The 21214-nt window shown below is 43.9% G+C and overlaps 1 protein-coding gene across 1 annotated transcript; it reads right to left on the bottom strand.

The window, feature by feature from the left end:
- Positions 1 to 12675: 12675 nt before the first annotated feature.
- Positions 12676 to 19450, bottom strand: LOC306915383 (aurora kinase B-like). The gene is made up of 7 exons (XM_079492712.1): positions 19316 to 19450; positions 19097 to 19167; positions 16629 to 16817; positions 15714 to 15852; positions 14640 to 14788; positions 14212 to 14386; positions 12676 to 13110 (listed from the first exon to the last, which is right to left on the bottom strand). The coding sequence occupies exons 1-7, from the start codon at positions 19322 to 19324 to the stop codon at positions 12949 to 12951; spliced, it is 894 nt and encodes a 297-aa protein (XP_079348838.1). The 5' UTR covers positions 19325 to 19450; the 3' UTR covers positions 12676 to 12948.
- Between the last annotated feature and the right edge of the window lie 1764 nt (positions 19451 to 21214).

The following is a 21214-nucleotide window of genomic DNA, read 5'->3' as shown; positions in this document are numbered from 1 at the left end:
ACAGGAACGCGGCCAGTGTGCCGGCCCGGATCCGGCGAGCCGCCCCGCGTCCGGAACGGTCGAGAAATGACAGAGTTACCGTGTGGGGGTCCCCAGGACATCCAGACCCCCAGGAACGCACCCAGGGGGCCGGGCTGGTTCCGGCGAGCCGCCCCACGTCCGAAACGGTTGAGAAATGACAGAGTTACCGCGTGGGGGTCCCCAGGGGATCCCTCTACTGTACTGTATACTGTACTGTAACACCCCAAATCATCATATATACAGTTAATATTTAGTGTGTGTGTGTGTGTGTGTGTGTGTGTGTGTGTGTGTGTGTGTGTGTGTGTGTGTGTGTGTGTGTGTGTTAGGCTGCGCAACAGTGACACTTCAACCAACCAAAAGCAATTTTCGTGCTCGGACACAGCCAGGGACCCAGGCAGGGACACACATAGTTATACCTGTCTATAGGAGTGGTTGCACCACTTAAAAAAGAAAAAAGCCTGTGTTCAAATGGAGCCAATGTGGTTAATAATAGTCACAATTACTTGTAAATGCTTTTCATTGTTTGCCTTTTACGCTTCGCAATCACATAACAAGACAGGTGTCTTACAGACACACTTGACTTAAAACTCTAATCAAATACAAACATAGCTGATTGATCTACAAGCTCACAGTGTGCTGTGGTGCACGGTGCGCTGAGAGCTTCTAGATCAGCTATTTTTTGATACTTTTGTGTGACACTAGTAGTAGTGTGACAAAGACGGGCGTTCATTTAGGAAAGAATAGCGGTAGTTTAAGCAGAGATCTTAACTCATTTAGGCCGGACGTCGAAATAAAAAAAACGTTCGCTCTGAAAGAATATATACCTATTCAAAGATTTGTGCCGCATCTTTACGATTTTTCAAAAATAGCAGACCTACAAGTTCATAGCGCGCCACTCGGTGGCGCGCTATGAGCTTGTAGATCTGCTATTTTTCAATAGCTAAAGTATAACAGAATGCTTGAAACACCAAAATGGGTTCCCGCCCCAAAATGGGTTAACTCAAAGAGGCAGTGCTTTGCGATATTAAAGATTTACTCTCGCTACATTGTAGGCTATTGCATGCCGCCCATTACTCATTCACACAAATTAAAACATAATGCGTGTTGATTTATTACATACATTATTCAACCAATTATTTTTTACAAACTGTGAACGCCAGGCTTTTCCCGAGCTATTCCCAGAGTCTCTGGCTTGCCTTGTACATATTTGCATATACATATTGTAAAGGAAATATGTATCTAGGAGCCTTTTGTGTATTGTCAATAAGGAACACACTACATGCATTAAGCACCTAACCACAAACATTTCCGACGCCGTGATTCCGGAAACAGCTGATCTACCAGTTCACGACGAGCGTGAGGATGTGTTACACGTTGTGAGCTTGTGGGGCTGCTATTTTCAAATTAACTTGCATTTCTTTTATTAATTACAAATTACTTTCAACAGGCGTGTCTATTCCTCCTCTCAGACTGTATATACTTGAACAGAATAAAGAAAGACATGCTTCAAACCAGACACCGCAATCATTCATTAATCGCAATAAAATAGATTTTGAGGTCAACCAGTGTTCATTTTTTGAAATTTTTTTTCACAATATTTTGATTTAGTCTTAGACTTTTGAATAACACACTATTTAGTCTTAGTCCTATTTAGTCTTCTGAAAAACCTTAGTCGACTTAGTCTTTAGTCTTAGTCAACAAAATTAACACTGAATCAACCCAGCCCTATAATTCAAAGCTAGGTAAGGGCTAGCCTGCCCCAGCCCGTATGATTTGTGGTATAAAGGGGCGGGTGCTGGCTAAAACAGCCGGTGGATCCTACTGGTTCACAGATCTGAGCACCCGCCCCCCTCCTCCTCCTCCTCCCCTCCTCCTCTCCTCAGGTACAGGCTTTAGTTCCGACATACTATTGGTCCGACTGTCATTAGTCCGACACCCTATACCCAAAACCCTAAGCTAACCCTAACCGCAAGCACAGCGCAACGCATGACAGACCAATTAACGCATTGTCAGGAGCGACGGGTGATTTCCACATGTCAGACCTTTGGTGAAAAATGTTCATCTACTACCTTTTTTCACTGACAAAAACTACATAAAAACGAAATAAAAACTAAGCCATGATGACTAAAACCACGACTAAATATAGGCCTACTGTCGATTTTGTCAACAAATAAAAACTAGAGTAAAATGTTAGGAAGGGACTAGTGAACAAGAGATCCAGCATATGTAAGTCATTTTACACTTTGTTACATGCTGAACATAGCCGATCTACAAGCTCACAACGCGTTGTGCTGCGGCACGTTGTGAGCTTGTAGATCTGCTATTTTCAGCAAGTGTAAAGTCAGTCATTACGACGGCATCAAGGCCCGCCAAAACACATTTTAGTTGACAAAATCACATATAAAAAACAAAAAACACTGCCCTGGAGGTGGCGCTGTGACCCAGCCTGGCCATCTGGTACAGTCCATCCTGGAGTGCAAAAAGCCTCGTATCGGTGAAAGACCCACAAACCAGTGTTGATTTTATTTTTAGTCACATTTTTTGTCATGTGAAATATTTTAGTTTTAGTCTCGTTTTACTTGACTAAATATTGTGAGAATATTGTCAACTGAATACAGTTTATTTTGTCGACCAAAATGTATCGATGGCGTCGTAATTCCTGCTTTTACACACAGAAACGCAGCTAAAAATCCGAAAAACGCGCTGTGTGCAGGGACCTTTACTCCTTCACTGACTGGCCTGTCTTCATATGACAGTTTACAAGCTCAACAAAACAACAACAAGAACACAGTACTCGCACAAGTGACAATCACACTGTCACTGTTAAATAATCCTGGCAAGGTCTGGTTCATTTATATGAGAGAGAGAGAGAGAGAGAGAGAGAGAGAGAGAGAGAGCGGGGGGGTGGTCCTTGGAGGGGGGTTTCAATGCTTCTGAGAGGTGCCTCATTTTCCAACGCCATCTGTTCCTGGTTCTGCGAGTTGGAAGGAAGGCTCATTTGTGTCAAACCTCCGCCCACGCGCGCTCCAAACACCACCCAGACGGAAACGCAGCGAGGACATTCAACATCACCCCCGTTTCAAACAACATGCACAATGTGACCCCGCCACATTCTACTAACTAGCACTAACCACACCGCGCTTGATGATGTTGTTAACCTGTGTGCCACGAAAACGTTCACTCCGCCAGGGTCATTTAAAGAAAGTCCCACCCTGGGCCCTCGCATCCGCTAAACTGGGTCTGGCAGAGAATCACAATGAATAGGGGGATTGGAAAAAGAGGAGGGAGAAGAGAAGAGAGGAGAGGAGAGGAGAGGAGTGGACCGACCGAGCGGACCCGAAGGCTGGAGTTGGCCCCTGCCTCCCAGGAGGATGGCGAGATAGGAGGAGAGAGAGAGAGACACACCGAACGAACAAGGCCACGTAACGTTCCTCCATTTCAATCAGCTCCTGCATGCCCGTCTCACATGGTAGCGGAGCATCCAGGGAGGGGGGGGGGGAGGCACTGTCATGCATCCTAATTGCTCCCTTCTCTCTCTCCACGTTCCAGGGTGTTTCTATGCAAATCTGTCCAGAGAGGTATCTAGTTTATGCAAGGCCAACTGTATGAACTGAAATGTGAGCGGGAATCACACGCAGACAAAAGCCTTGGTGGGGAGAGAGATACTGGCATTATAATTCATCTGGATAAATTATTCATTTTGCACATGGCTCTCCGGAGTGCAGGGCAGTGCGCATGCGCACGCACGTGCACGCACACATACCCACATGCATACACACGTGCGCACACACACACACACACACACACACACACACACACACACACACACCGCTAATGTTTTGACGTGTATATGTATTCTAGCGCGCTGCCCTGAGCTAAGATGTATGGATTTAATAAGAGTGACGAAGATGCAAAATAATGAGTTGGTGTCTCGGAGCAGTGTGCAAAGTGTCCACGGAGAGAGAGAGAGCACGGGGGGGGGAGAAAATGAAAGAAAATTCCTACGGTGATGTGTGGAGATTTCGTGCGCATTACGGGCGTAGCAGCAAATTATTCCCACATTTCCCTAACCTGTCAGGCTAGCGTCCGATTATTCAAATCGTATAGGATGATCATTAGCTCCACAGCATCACTCTATCTAGGGACAGTTTTTTTTCCCTGCAACAAATTCAACACACAAGCCTGTGTTACTGTTTATCTGTCCGAAAAAGATATGGGCTGTGGTGACAACAGATAGCTCAACACGTGCAGGGTGACTGACAACTGATGAACCATATCTGTCGGGTAATAATTCAGAGAAGGCCCGTCTTGTCTGTTCGCGCCAATTACGGGCATTAGACAGACACTAAAGAGGTACACCGCGTTGTCGAGAGTCCTTCAGGTGTCTCTCCCCTCTTTCGGTTTCGCGTATCGCGGATAGCCTTGGACAGGGAACTGTAACTAGAGCGGGGAGCTCATTATTTCTAAGGTAATGTAAAATTGAATGCTGTACGGGAGGCAGAAAATGACTTCCAAGACAAGATCAGTCTTTACCTCGTCCTCTTGTAATGCTTCATTTATTGCTCCGCCGTACGACCCTGTCAGCCCGCCCCTGAAAGAAAGGCGATCTCCAAGCACGCGCCGTGCCACGCCCGCGGCACGCCGTGAGCTTGTCGATCGCCTGTATTCGGGGGCGGGCGGGCGCCGACACCTGCCGCCTTACGACAAAATATAAATCGTGGCTTAGTAGCATTTGCCTGCCTGTGGGTGGATACAGTTGCATCCATTATAAATGCTCATGAAGGAGGAGGAGTGGTGCAAATCCATGGCATCTCAGACAAGCCGTGCGCTGATTGATGATCAACTGTGTGTGTGTGTGTGTGTGTGTCTCCTAGTCTCTTCCCCCGGAACCTGCCAAGAATGAATGGCTGTGCATCCAATTTTAATGACATCAGCTGCAAGACAAATACCACGAAAGCCTAGTGTGCACATGTATGTACGAGCTACATACATTACATACATACAGGCCGGGCCCGGCGCAGCTAGGGCACGCCACTTGTACAAGCACGTTGGTCACAAGTGACCGTAATCAGTATTCTTCTGACCGAAATGGCTCACACAGGAAAGTGATCCTCGTTTCATTTTTACCTACACCTCTCTTTTTCATCTTTTTCGCACTAATTCGAGCCTGCTAAATCCAAATGTGAGGAGACAAGGAGCCCCGCTGTTTTGACAAGTTAAACGAGTACAGGCAACGAAATGTGCTTCCCTTCGTTCCCAGCCCAGTCTGTAGGCAGCACACGTCACCAGCCATGCACCACCTCAGTGAGTGTGTTGCGTTAGTGGGTGGGTAAAGTGTGTTAAAACACGCTCGCTCAGGCACACGCTCACGCACACACACTCTCGCACGCACGCACGCACGCACTAGTGCTCACTGCCACCAAACCCCCACTGCAGCATCCTTTTGAGGTTAAATTGCAATGGATTGTGTAGTTCAATATTTTATTGACAGCAACTTCACAGAATGTTGCTACAGTGACACCGGGGATAATTATTTCACCACAGATTTCTTCCCCTCTATGTTTTTTCTTCTCCCCTCTCTCTCTCTGACTCTCTGACTCTGTCTCTCTCTCCCTCCAAGCCCTTCCATTCCTGTAGAGAATTAGTTCTGCATAAATTACCCAGTGGAATATTGAATCAGTCTCCAGCCACCAAAGGCGAGTCTGTGTGGCTGATTACTGAGGAGTGCACGCATGCAGCAGACACACACAGAGATGGGGGGGGGGAAGAGAGAGAGAGAGAGAGAGAGAGAGAGAGAGAGAGGGAGAGGAAGAGAGAGGGAACGGGGGAGAGGCAGAGAGAGTGAGGATAAAGTGAAGGAACAGAGCCTCCAAGCGAGGAGCTGACACCATTGCAGAGGAACAGAGGAGAGGGAGGGGGGAGGAGAGGAGGGGAGAGTAGGTAGGAGGGCGAGAGAGGAGAGGAGAGGAGGCAGGATAAGCGTGGTGGTGGTGGGGGGGGGGGATAGAGAATGAGCCAATCAGGAAAGGGAGATTGAAAGCGGCGTTATAGCCAGCGAGGCTACACACACACACACTATCTCCTCATTACTTAGTCATTAGAAGAGGAGAACGGTTTTAAGAGAGGGACGGATCAATCAATTGTCATGGGTCAGTGTTTCGCAGAGCCCCATTATGAACCTTGGGTGGCTCTGCAAATTAAGCACCGCAATTACTCATGTTAATTACACAAAGACGGTGGTCACATTGATCTGCTTGCTATGCTCTGCATAATGCATTAATATACAGTACAAGTAAACACACAATAACTGGAAGGGATGTTATGAGGAGGCTATAGTGATACACGTGTCAGGTGATATGGATGAGATACGGCTCTGTACTCCGCAGTGTTGACTAAAACTATGACAAAACAATGTTTGTCGACCAACTTTTTTCACTGACGACGACTAAATAAAAACTAAATGGAAACTAAGCTACGACGACTAAAATATAATGACAATTATTGTCAACAAATAAAAACTAGACTAAAATGTTAGGGAGGGACTAGTGGACAAGAGATCGAGAATAAGTCATTTTACACTGAAAATAGCCGATCTACGAGCATGTAACCAAGTGTAAAATCATCCAATACGACGCCATCAAGGCCTGACAAAATACATTTTAGTCGACTAGAACTAGACTAACGGTAAAACATTTCAGAAGACTAACTAAATGAAATTTCACTCGAAAGACTATGACTAAAACTAAATCAAAATTTGCTGTCAAAATCAACACTGGTATACCGTAATTCAGTGCATGGCTCTCGAACATTTTCATGCAAATGACCCAAGAGATTTCTTTTTTCCAGCTATTTTCAAATAGCTGATATTGTGGTTAAAGTGGTTGGATATTAATTTAGCTGCAGAGGACTCCCTGGAACCCCCTCAAGGACCCCTGGGGGTTCCCGGATCCAACTTTGAGAACCGCTGCCATAATTCATTCATTCTTTCTTTCTTTCTCTATGTTCTTTTTTTTCCAGGGCCAGAATGAGATGATGTATGACGACGTATGATGATAAGAGCGCCCCTCACTTCACACGGGTGTTGTTTTTTTTCATTCCAGGGCCTCCCACCATAGCTTTGACTGTAATTTCTAATCAATTATTTATTCTTCATTAGGTGAACCGTGTTGCCACAGTCAATAGAGTTAAAGGAAGCACCCTGCAGTCACAGAACGACCCCCAGGGATTGCAACACAAATGTTAGAGATGCACCATGCACGGAGGACGGGGAGGGGGGATTTCTAACAGATATGACATCGATGAGAAGTCCCTCCCTGCATGGCTCCTTCCTAGTATGTCCTATGAGAGACATCTGGTTTGCACAGCCAGATCTATGTGTAGGTTTAATTTCTCCACAGAGAATTCCCTATATGTGTGTACGTAAGAGTGTGCGCACGCGTGCGTGCGTGTGCGCTATAGCCTACTTGTGAGGGCAAAGGTCGACGTCCTTACCCTTACAATGAAATGTAGTAATACGAACGTGTGTGCGTGAGTGCGTGAGTGCGTGAGTGCGTGCGTGCTTCCAGATGATTAGACTATAAAGGCTCCGGTGTATGTGATTGAGTGTTTCACAGACAGAGTGTTTCAGGGAGGATCACAGAGCTGCTACTGCAGAGCATCATTAGCAACAACAACTCGTCCTTCTCATCTCCTTTTAAAGGAGGCAATATGAGCACTTTACACATAATTGCACACCGTTTGCCACCATACGCTGCAAAATGTGATGAGTGATAATTAATTAACAGAGCATGTAAAAATGGACCCTCACGGGACTTTTTTTTTAACACTTTCACTCACTTTTTGGGCATTATTAGGGGTGTAAATGTTGACTTTTCAGATTTTTTAAAATAGTTCAAGTTGGTTAAATGAACACTCTATTTACGGTTCATAACCCTTTTCCAAGAGTATGAAACATTTAAAGATCGGTCCCTGTGTTCAGAGTAGACCCTCTTCCTGTGGCATTTGTAAATGATAATTAATAACCAGTGGTGTTTTATACCAGCATACACTATATACGTAGTTTTACTCAAAATAGTATAATCTCTGTAACCACAAACTGCTTTTTTCCAAAGGCTGTGAAAACCACACACACACACACACACACACACACACACACACACACACACACACACACACACACACACACACACACACACACACACACACACACACACACACACACACACACACACACACACACACACACACACACACACACACACACACACACACACACGGCAAGTGCAATATTATATTATTCCCCGTGGTCCCCCCTTATTTGAACATTGAAGACGCATGTGAACTCTGTTCTCTCTATTTATGTATGATGCAAGTGCAATATATATGATAAGATTCCCTGTGGTCCCCCCTTACTTATCCTTTTATTTTTGTATTTTATTACTTTTAACCGTGCATCATGGTCAGATGTTTTTATTAATAGACTGAGTTGACCTGACTTGACAATGACGGACTAACAGTTTATGACATGGTGTTGCTCCACCAGTGTTTCTTTCTGTCTTTGTTGATACTACTGTTTGTTGGTATGGAATGGATGCACCAAACAAAGTTTCGTGACAAATAAAGATCCTATCTTATCTGATACGCTGGGGGGCTGGGGATAGGAGTAATGTGTATACTTCAATCTCCTTTTTCAGATCCGAGCAGTTCCATGTGAAGGCTTAGTGCAGGGGTGGGCAACTTTGACGATGGAGAGGGCCACTATATTTCCACACTCACTCCCTAGGGCCATATATTACTGTCGTAGCAAAAATAGCCGATCTACAAGCTCAAAACGCGTCGCGCTGCGACACGTTTCGAGCTTGTAGATCGGCTATTTTTGCTATATTCGGATTTAAATCTTGAATTCTTTTTTGCTATTTTTTAATTGGAATCCTGAAAATGTACATTTTTATGTCATTTCAAATGCCTTTAATTATACTTGTGTTGACCAATGAGCTAAGTAATTACAGTGGGTCATGTTTGCATGTTGTGGAATTGTAACAGCTGAAATCAACACTATATCAGTATTCTGACATTAACCTGAGGGCCACATTAAGTGAAGGTGGGGGCCGCATGTGGCCCCCGGGCCGCCAGTTGCCCACCCCTGGCTTAGTGTGTGCGTGGCTACTGAGGTGACAATGGCCGACGCTGGCCATGAGAGTGTCAAAGTACTCTACACGCTAAGTTAACAATAGATATGATGGCACACTAATTTAGTATTGAAAGTAATAACAACACACACTCGAGTATATTTGCGCATGAGCACGTGTGTGAGGGAATATGAGTTATGGTATATATACTGTCTGAAAAATCACACCTGTGTGAAAATGCTGTACTCTGTACTGTACTGTGCTATTGTTATAGTTATCGTTATATTTATAGTGGTCAGTGTGAAGCTCAACAGCTGCACTGTAGCCCTTTACGCTGCTCAAAAGTGCAACTGTCATAGACTTGACCACCCGAACTGCGAAGTATGCGGAAGTGCCGTTTACGCCTGTGCTTTGCGGCCGTGATAAGTCACTGAACTTTGCCTCTGCGTTGTCACCCAAGCTCTGTGCGGTTTCCCTTTTCGTGATGCGATGGCCCGATACAATCACTGAAATGTTCACTGAAATGTACCCAATCTGCATACTGTGAAATAAACATTTCCAAATCTATCCATCAAACCTGCCCAGCACGGAAAACACGCGGTCAGTGGGCAAAGATAAATCGCCGTCTGCCTTCGTTCAAAATGTACACTGTGAGTGTGTGTCTCACTCGGATCGCACTGCGACACAGACGCGATGGCGTTAAGACGTGACCGTGCCGTAGGCGCGCAAGATTCTTGTGTACCATAAAAGCTGCTTCAGGGCTTCTCAAAGTGGGCACCCTATAGGGCGCTGTGACACAAGTCATGGGGTGCCTCAGAATACTTTGATATTTGGAACTTATCCATATCACAGTTTAACCACAAATAGTAAGACAGACCACCAAACCTCCTCGCCAAAAAATTGCCAAACTGCTATTTTTGGTGAATGACCACTGGTGGTCCCCGGACTGAGACGAAAACGTTTGAGAAGACCACTGGGGGGGGGGGTACTTTACCATGCAAGGCCCAACCTGTTGACACGCTGACCACATGGCATCACTGCAACGACTCCAGGTTGGACGTCCACTGTGGAACCAGTGTTGCATGATGGTGACCGCCCTGGACGTGCTCCTGTATCAACCAAAAACAAAACAAAAACAAGCTACCTTTATCCTGTGGGTTTAATCTTCAGACGGACAATCAGTGCTGATTGTCCGTCTACTACAGATGTACCAGAGGTGTTTCCAGGAATTACATGTTGGGCCGGCATGATGTGTTGTTGTCGTCGTCGTCGTCGTCGTCCGCGCATCAAAAGCACTCAAAGAGATATACCTGCCAGACGAGTAGGCTACAAAGGCTGAAAGGCATGCATTTGCATTCCTAATGGGTGATTGAGGGTCGCGCTCTACGCGCACCGGCCAATCAGCTGCCCAATAATAGTTCTCAGGTCTGGTGTAATGTTTGTCCTCTATTTCTTTCTCAGTGTATGGATTTTGGCCAGGGCATAAATGGATTTGGACAGGCCTGTCCTCACCTTATTGTAGATACGCCACCGAGATGTACACATGTACTACACACGTCTCAAACTAACCTATTAGAGGCCAGAGTGGCTGCTGGCGTAGCCTTCTGGACACCTATAGGTACCGATCTCAACAACCTTTGCTGTGTGTCAAATTCCCCCCCGTCTCTCTCCCCATTTCCTATCAGACTACTGTAATCAGTAAAAGGCAAAATAAAAATCTAATCTATATTAGACAAGTGGTTCTAAACTTTTTCAGTCGTGTGGTCATGACCCCCCAAAATAAATACTATTTGAACTGGGGGCCGCACACCCTGACAAGCACTTGCATTGTAGTTCAGGATTTTAATTTATGTTGACTCAGTTCCACAGATAAATATTGTGAAAATAGCAGCTAGCTAGTGGCTAATTTGACAATTATTGCCTCTTTCTTGTATTATTTGACAGTTTGACCAATGTATGAAATGAGTTAAAAAGATCCTAGTCTTTAAACTGTCACTTCACTATCATCTGGGGACCCCCCCCCCCCAAACATCATGTGGGGGTCCCAACCCATAGGTAACCCCTGTATTAGACAGCCAGTTCCTGAGTTCCATAAACATACAGGTGTATGCATTCGGTGTTATCTAGTGCCATCTAGTGGAGAGAGATATGTGGTAAAATGAGGAAATGATAACATGGGGATTCATGGAATTTGATACTCACTGAATGACTGAACTCACAAGTTCAATGAAATGCCACCCCGTTGGGTTATGGTTAAAAATGACATTTACACACATACAAATTGGTGAGCCTCCAAAATATCCTATAAGATTGTTGGACTCATTTCTTATAAAAGAAAGAAAGACTCATAAGATTTTTTTGATATATGAAAATGTATTGTATTTCCATTACAAAAAAGAAAAAGAAATCTCAAAAGAACTAGGCATTAGACAGAACACAGAATCATGGATGTCTTCCAATAAAGTGTATCTCATCTTCTCAATACAAGGCTTGCAATGAGGATATACACAAAAAACGAAACAGGTTTATCTATTCCCCATCAAAAAGCAAAGAATATAGCATATAACTTTGAAAAAACATGTATCCTACCATCTCGCTCTTCTCTCCGGTTGTGAAGACAGTTGAGTAGCCGCCTATCTCTGCCAGGCATTGGCATGGAATCATGGCAGCAGGTTTCAATTGGGCATTTAGTTAATAATTTAATTGATTCATTTCACATCACATGGGTATGGAATTCTGTGTATAAAAGAAATAGAGAGGGGGGGGGGGGGGGGGGGGTGTAAGAAGAAAATGTTAAACTGCGTCACTGAAGCGGCATCCTTTAGGCCTAAATTACTTAGCAAACGGCTAATTGCATACAGCCTGGCTGCCATGCACTGACTTACCTGTTCATTCATGGCTGGCTTCTTCGAGCGGTGCTGCGGTTCATGTAAATATTGGATTATAGACTATAGGCCTACCCATTCTACAAACTGTTCAATTTAATACAATTTTCAATCAAGTCCCGTTTGAAAGCGCACCTTTATCTCGGAGCTTTTAAAAGTGGCGCGACTGTGACGTAGTGTATTGCTTCGCCTCTCAGGATGCCAGTCCCTCCCCGGAGGAAGTAGTCCTTTGGTTACCAAACTGTGTCCATTTTATTTGAACATAATTGTATGACCATAGAATGACTGAAGTGCTTTTTAATCCTATATCCCAATTCCTAACATTTGAGAATGTTTAGGAATATGATAGCAGGTGATAGTTATAGCAATATTCAGAATCATATTAGAAGTTAGAACATATTAGAACTGTAGTTTCTCCTTTATTTGCCGATGGGGTCTCAGATTGGCCTACATCAGACTTGGGCTGTGAACTTGACAAACAATGCTCGTCACAATCTGTGAACCCATCTGCAAAACAGTGCCCTCAGCCATGGCCATGAATGAGCCACCCTTTTGGTCCATTGAACACGTAGGTAGGGGGCAAATTCTTTGGCTGTTCAAATATAACTTAATTGAAACTTGAAAGTACAACTAATGAGAACTTGATCACAAGATGTAATTTACTAGTTCAAGGACACAGACAGGATAATAAACTTTCTAAGCATTTGACCTCAAAACATTACAACGTTGACTTAATAGAAAACAAATACTGACAGGGACAAATAAATTCTATCCCACACGGGACACATGACAGACAACCACACTAAATAGAAGGAGAAGGTCTGCACACAGTCTTGAATGCTATACCAAAATAATGTACGAGTCAGGTATGCAACAACCACACCAGTGAATTTTATCAACATGGACAAGCGTCTTCATCGGAAGAGAGGGGGTAGGACTCGTTGGGTGTTGCCACGCACCCAGGTGTGGTCCATGACTTTCTGCAAGGGCAGTCGCTCCTCTGGACGATAGCGCAGAAGCTTTGTAATGAGGTCCCTGGCTCCCTCTGACACAAACGATGGGAAGTGCAAGTCCACCTGAAAATATCAAACAAGTTAAATATTGTCTCCATTTAGGGCTGCAACTAACGATTATTCTATACATTACGTTGTAAATGAATAACCGAGAAGGACGTTTGGGGATAGTTGGTTTTATTTGTCGTCAGGTGAAACCTGACTAATGAAAGCTCATGAAATGTAGACAAGATTGCCACCTAGTCATACTGACATGATTGACTGCTTCTAGCCAATGGTACGGCAAAGCTCCCTCTGGCCAATGGGAAGGGGAGAGGCAAATATCCCTGGCAGCACCGCAGGCTGCAGAGCAACGCAGCAGAGAAGCACACTGACGGGGTAGGAAGAGCTTACCCCAACACTGCGCATACTACAGTTACACGTTTCAATGTTCGAACATCACTCGATACAACGTCAAACCAAACACGGCTGAAACGGCGCAGTGCAACCAATGCCATTGCGGGGGTGCGCATGGCAGACAGCCAGCTCACGGTTACAGCGCACAGAGCGTCAGAAACTAACGCAAACAGCAGCAGCGAGGTTGTGACACAAACATACATATTAGTAAAATAATAATACCAATATGGGGGGGTGGGGGGACACAACGGAAAGAACACAACAGAGACAGCGCTTCTTTCACCTGACAAATATCTATGTGATAATTTCTTGTTTATAAAACAAATGTATGTGAAGAATGTGAATAGGTTTCGATGAATAGGACTAGAAGGCCGGTCTCGCTCTAGTGCCAAAATAAAGTGGCCTGTAGAATGATGTTACCATAGGAGCACGTCGCTGTTTGATGACTTTGCGTAGAGTGGTCCAAATGCGCAAAAGTGGTGGCTGAAATGTGCCTGAATAAATGTGTTTTATATTAACTGTATGTGAAGACTTTGAGAGCAGGATAATAAAGGTCTCCACACACCGGGCGCGAATCGGATGCGAATTGGGATTTTTAGTGGCGTCTCTCCATCGGTTTTCCGAAAAACGCAGCCGGTGTGCAACCACCTTAAGCCTAGAACCTTGGCAGAGTATGAATAAATAGTCTGTGGAAGTGTGGAGGCAAGTAGAGTGCTGGTCAAAAAGGTCAAAAAGGTCTAACCCCCCCAAAAATAAAGAGATGTTAACCTGCTTAATTCTGTTGTACGTTTCTGGGGCGTTGGCCGTTTCAAAAGGTGGGGTGCCAACCAGGCATTCGTAGCAGAGGATTCCAATGCACCAGAAGTCCACCTTCTCATTGTGGGTTGCGCCCTCGATCATCTCTGGGGGCAGGTAGTCCAGTGTCCCACACATGGTTTTTCGCCTACAAATGTTACAGCAATGTTACATACTACAGCATTAGCAAGCTCGAAATGCTGCACGGCTTGTAGATCTTCTATTTTGAATTAAATCCTGAAAAGTAACAGTTTTGGACACATGAGGTTTCCACCCGACAGACATTACAGTATACTTAAGCAGTAAAACAATATTCCAATTAAACATCTTCACTTTTTTATTAAAGTAACATTTTGGCCAAATCACATCACAGTAGCTCGGATTATGTGTGAATTCCTTACCTTAAAGATGGTGCATGGACAGACCACCCAAAGTCTGCGATTTTAAGCTCCCCTCGAAAGCCAAGAAGCAGATTCTCTGGCTTGATGTCACGATGAATGACTTTATTGTCATGGCAATATTTGAGTGCGTCGGACACCTCCTCCATGTACTGACAATTTAAAATGTTAGAATTAGACTACATAAATAAAATAGGCCACATTTCTATCAATTTAGCAGCGACAAAAAAAACTAAAAAAAACGAACCACTTAAAACCCTCTTACTTGGTAAAAGACCCGAGTTGGCTCTATATTGTTTTTAACCAATCTTTGCCAAAAATACCCGATCTACAAGCTCACACGTTGTGAGCTAGTAGAGCTACCATGTTCACTGTTCAGCGAATGTTCCTCCCAGAATAGGGATGCTATGGTTAAAGTAACCCCTTGCAGTGGCCAGGTGAAAGTAGTTTGGCTATTCGTCATCGTGCGACAAGTATTTATTTAACAGGGACAAAGCTCATTAATCAACATGTCTGTTTTCACATCAATGTAAATGGGCCAGAGTTAGCCTGAAGCTAATTCATCTGTAGTCCCTGAGCAAAAACACAAATAAACATGGTACAGGGGACAGAACAACCGCAAAGTGAAGTGAAAAATGACACCAGTGATAAATTAAATAGTGCCGATTACTCAGGATTACAGATTTGATTTGTTTTTAGCCACCTCTTCAGGTTGAATTTGCAGGTCAGATAGTTGGAGGTCTCCCTTACTTCTGTGGGGAGACTGTTCCAGTGTTGGGAGGCTCTAACAGAGAAGACCGTTTTACCAAACACACTACGTCTGATTGGCAGTCCCCTCTGGTAGTTGCCCTGTCACCACTGTCCCTTCGATCTATAAACTGTTTCAGTGGTAGCTGTGCAAGTCCATTTAAGATCTTAAAAATGAGACAAGCATCTGCAAAATGTTTCACACATGTGTGAAAAAAAATGCGTGCGTGCATGAAGAGTTTAGCTGCCTCTGTTGTTAGATATGGTCTTGTGTCTGAAATTATATACATTGCACACAGGGCTTAAATGGTTAAAACATTTGAGTCGTACCGTGGCAGTGCGTTGCTCGTCAAATCGTCCGCATTTCTGCAGCAGCTTGTATAGCTCACCACGTGCGGCGTACTCAAGGATCAGAAAGATTCGTGTGCGGTCATGAAAATAGTTGTAGAAGCAAAGGATATTTGGATGTCTGAGGAGAGGGAAGAGTGACATTGCAGGAGTCAAAGTTTGAAGAATATTCATTACCAGACAAAGAAATACCTCTAATGGCAACATCCAGACACAATTAAAGTTGTTTAAATCCTTATTTTAATGCATAGCCACATAGTAAATAATGATGGTCAGGTCTGAAAACACGTCGCTTGTCTGAGCCGACCAAAAACCTAATCCATGAAATTAAAGCAAGAGTTTGAAGGCACCTGCAATTTGATGTAAAGACTGCACACTGCGGTTGCACAAGAGCCACGACATGGCAGAACGGGTACGGTACGTTACATTACATTACAGCAGCTTGAGTTTCCTCACCGCCCATTAATGCTGATGACCTTTGACATCCCTATACAGATATACTGAATGGTATACTTTAACATGAACTTAAACGTATTAAATTTAATTTTTTTGAATCAGTGGTCTACCTGGTAAATCTGATCATGGAGCCAGACGCTACTTTAGTTTCTGACTCCTCTTATCAGACGTTTGTCCACAGAGCAAACGGGTGCTGAATTGTGTTTTGGTTTTGCAGTGCAACATCTTAAGAGTGTGATTAGGAGGATTGATAAAAGGATCCCTGGCCAATACATAATTGCCATACCTTGCTATACCTAATTAAAAACACCTTCAATATTTCTCTTTATTTTAGAAATGGTCTATTTTACTCATGCAGTCTATAGGGACCACACATACAAATGACAAAGTCAAGTTGCCATGCAGGAATCCTTTTATTAATGCCATTTACATAATACCAACCTGAGATGGGACTGAATCTCGATCTCCCTTCTGAGTTGATGTTCCATGCCCTCTTTTTCTATCTGAGACTTGAACAACACCTTCAGCACCACAGTGGCTTTCAGCGCCTTCTCCCTCGCAAGGTAGACGTTCCCGAACTGGCCCTTACCCAGCGGTTTGCCAATTTCAAAATCATTCAGAGTCCATTTCCTGATGAGAAGGATGCACAGACAATAGAGATCAGGGGATTGAACAACAGACTGGACAACACTATGAAGAATGTGAATGACACAAATTGCTTCCATACTAGGGATGTTTATAGTTAAGTTGAACCGAAATTCTTAACAGTTAACAATTCATTGAAGATACTGCGGTTCTATCATTGGGCGATTTTCTTTGAATGTAAGGATGTCTGCGTGTGGCCGAGGAATGCACATGTGGGCCGGCAAAAAAAGTCCCCCCCCCCCACTTGGTAGCCACAGAAACTTAAAATTAAGGAATAGTTAGACAGAGGAAAATTAAGATTCTGATTTTTTTTTTAACTCCATACCATAACGGTTATGGTATAGAGTTAAAAAAAAATAATGGGTTATGGCATAACCCAGTGGTTCTCAAAGTGGGGTCTGAAGACCGACAGGAGTCCTTCAGGGGATCAGCAGAAAAATGAACCCCCATTAATATTTTTTGGCTATTAAAAAAGACAGCTCATAGAGTACAAGCTCTGAGCTAGTAGAACATTGATTTCTTTAATGACCGCAATACTGGATTGGAGCCAAATAAATTATACCTATAGAACAAATATTTCCATTAGCAATATACCAGTGGGCCCTGAGGGCGAAAAGCGACCAAGGGCGAGGTCACGTGCATGCAGCCGCCTGGGTGACGGCAGACTGCTGGGCGAGCGCTTTACTTTGGCATGGGAGGTCAGATCAACTTATGGAATGAATTCTGTACTGGCCATATATGGAGCGTGTCTTGAGTGTACAGGGTTTGATGAGGTCAGATCAACATACGGAATGTCAGAACAGGAAGGATCAACATATGGAATGTCAGAACAGGTCAGCTCCATACTGTATACAGAGATCTTAGCTCTGGTCCAAAGCTCTAATGTGTTTCATTTAGAGCTATGTTACTCTCGACTTCCGGGGCTCGCATGAATGCAGACCAGCCTCTCGTCATTAGCGTAAATAAAAACAAAGGCGGGTTGTGTCATTAGAAAGCCTACTTTCCGTAGTGGAAGCACTCTGAGCCACCCACCACACATATACACATGGTATTTTTTGGCCAAAAGGGGATTTTGTTTCCACCGGGAAAAAAAATAATACTTTGTTACTCCACTGCGCCTTCTACCGATATTGCCCAGAGAATTGCCTCATAGAGAATATTTTTCCTCCGGTGAAAAAAAAAAAATCACTTTCTGGCTCAGAGTGCTTCCACTAAGGAAAGTAGGCTTTCTAATGATACAACCCACCTTTGTTTTGGTGAGAAGCAAAAACGCTCTTTTTATTTACGCTAAAGACGAAAGGCTGGTCTGCATTCATGCGAGCCCCGGAAGTCGAGAGTAACATAGCTCTAAATGAAACCCATTAGAGCTATGAAGATCTAAAGGCTCATTCATAGTCTGGATTTTCGGTGGTGAGCTAACCACCGGAGCTGAAATAACGTTGAGCGGTGGTGAGTAAAAACAGAGAGAAGGGCTGGGGCGGTGGTGGTGGTTTGCTCTTCACCGCGGCTCGTGACGTCATGTTGTAGTTCGGTGGTCACCTCACCACCGAAAATCCAGACTATGAATAGGCCTTAAGGGTTTGAGGTCAGATGTAGAGTTGCTGGCCGGCTCCATATATGCAGATTTAGGTGATGATCCAGTCATCTCCATGTATGGTTATCCAGTAGAGGGTTTGATGATGTCAGATTGACATATGGAGCGTGTCACGAGGCATGATGTCACGAAGCGTGATGGACTGACAACCATATAGGCTATGGAGATCTAAGGGTCTTCATGATGTCACGAGGTGTGACCATATATGGAGATGTGATGTCACAAGGCGTGACCATATATGGAGGCGTGGCGTGGGTGACTAACTAACAGACGGACGGACTATAATGTGCCTCCAAGAGCTTGTGCCCCCTGAGCAAATTAGGTGGCTATTGGGAGCTTGCATTTTTGAAATCTAGTCAAATCGCTTATGGTGGTCCCAGGCAGAAAACCTTTTCAAATGTTGTTCCGCAGCTCAATTAAATGTTGCTGTCCTCACTGTCCTGGGTATGTAGTTTGGGTGTAGGGCAACAAAGTCTGCAAACTACTGTGTCTGTCTGGCATCACTCAAAATGCAAACACTAAAATGTTGCTTTAAGTGAATTACTGTTACAATGATGATTAATATGCACCATCGTAATGCATGTCAGAATCTTATACAGTAGGCCTATATTCATCATTACTGATAGTAATGAACTTAAATCATTCTAGGCTGTTAGCATGTTTGACTCACTTCGCTGCTGAGGTGGTGGTGGTGTACGAGGTCATCCCCTGAGGCCTCACGAGACATGTCTTGGGCTTAGCCTTTTAGACAGACAGGAAATTCAAAGTGAATCAAGTTATTTTCTTTCCATTTTTTTTTGAGAGAACCAAGCAAATCAACCCGAAAAAATATATCTCCCGACGCTCATATGACACGGGAGAGACATGACATCGAAATAAAACAAGTTACCTGCCGCATGATGAAGTTCGATGAAGACTTGTAGCGTTGCCTTTGCGCTAATCTTCCACTCAGGGAACTTCCAGTCAGGTGCAGTCACTCTGTATGATTTATGTGTTTTAAGGGTTTTTTAGCTGACCTTTTATACCGGTAGACTTATTCGTCACTTCCTTCACAGTTGCTCAGTCATTTCCCAATACAGATACATTATATGATATCCTAAAATATATATTTATTTATTTATGTAGACCTATTTATTAACATTAAAACATTATGCACTTGGACTGTACTGTAATAGTTTGCACTGTGAAGCTAGTAGTAGTAGAACCTATAATATTCAGTAGATGGCGATAAAGCAACACCGGCTAAAACTCAACCAAAGAAGAACAAAGATCAGGAAGAAGAACTAGTGCTTCCTGAATAACGGCTCCGTTCTTTTGGCAAATCTAGAACTTCCTGCCAGAGAGCTAGCAAATTTAAGACATCCGGTTGCTTTCAGAATAAAAGCGAGGTTAATTAAATAATTATTACATTACATTATTAGTATTGTTATTACATTACAGTTATTGTGAAGACACACATTATGTTTCTGTGTAAAAATAAGTAATTAAATAACGTAAAAAAGTTATCTAAATGGATAAATGCCAAAGTCCATGCACTGGAGTGCCCAAGTCCATTCACTGGAGTGCATGGACTTTATAAAGTGGACACTGGACAAAAATCCCTGCTATGTATCGACTAGTGTGACATACGCACATGTCCGGGGAGACCTCCTCTACAACACCACACTGTCCGCTAAGCACCAGAGGTGTAAAAATTTAATTGGCACACCATACAGCGAGGTGAAAGGTCAAAAAACATCCCATTTCCAGACTAAAGTCAACTAAAGTGGACACTGGACAAAAATCCCTGCTATGTATCGACTAGTGTGACATACGCACATGTCCGTGGAGACCTCCTCTACAACACCACACTGTCCGCTAAGCAGCAGAGGTGTAAAACAAAAATTGGCACGCCATACAGCGAGGTGAAACATAAAAAAATGTCCCATTTCCAGACTAAAGTCAACTAAAGTGGACACTGGACAAAAATCCCTGCTATGTATCGACTAGTGTGACATACGCACATGTCCGGGGAGACCTCCTCTACAACACCACACTGTCCGCTAAGCAGCAGAGGTGTAAAACAAAAATTGGCACGCCATACAGCGAGGTGAAACATAAAAAAATGTCCCATTTCCAGACTAAAGTCAACTAAAGTGGACACTGGACAAAAATCCCTGCTATGTATCGACTAGTGTGACATACGCACATGTCCGTGGAGACCTCCTCTACAACACCACACTGTCCGCTAAGCAGCAGAGGTGTAAAAAATTAATTGGCACACCATACAGCGAGGTGAAAGGTCAAAAAACATCCCATTTCCAGACTAAAGTCAACTAAAGTGGACACTGGACAAAAATCCCTGCTATGTATCGACTAGTGTGACATACGCACATGTCCGTGGAGACCTCCTCTACAACACCACACTGTCCGCTAAGCAGCAGAGGTGTAAAACAAAAATTGGCACGCCATACAGCGAGGTGAAAGGTCAAAAACTATCCCATTTCCAGACTAAAGTCAACTAAAGTGGACACTGGACAAAAATCCCTGCTATGTATCGACTAGTGTGACATACGCACATGTCCGTGGAGACCTCCTCTACAACACCACACTGTCCGCTAAGCAGCAGAGGTGTAAAAAATTAATTGGCACACCATACAGCGAGGTGAAAGGTCAAAAAACATCCCATTTCCAGACTAAAGTCAACTAAAGTGGACACTGGACAAAAATCCCTGCTATGTATCGACTAGTGTGACATACGCACATGTCCGTGGAGACCTCCTCTACAACACCACACTGTCCGCTAAGC

The sequence above is a fragment of the Electrona antarctica genome, assembly GCF_951216825.1.
Source record: "Electrona antarctica genome assembly, chromosome: 22".
Classification (NCBI taxonomy): domain Eukaryota; kingdom Metazoa; phylum Chordata; class Actinopteri; order Myctophiformes; family Myctophidae; genus Electrona; species Electrona antarctica.
This window is presented reverse-complemented; position numbering and strand designations above follow the sequence as displayed.

Bases quoted from the DNA above. Each gene is read 5' to 3' on its own strand.
- LOC306915383 (XM_079492712.1), bottom strand. The intron at 14,789-15,713 runs GTACGACTCAAA...TTAAATTGTCAG, and splicing joins ACGAGCAACGCACTGCCACG to TACATGGAGGAGGTGTCCGA. The intron at 14,387-14,639 runs GTAAGGAATTCA...TAACATTTGTAG, and splicing joins GTCCATGCACCATCTTTAAG to GCGAAAAACCATGTGTGGGA.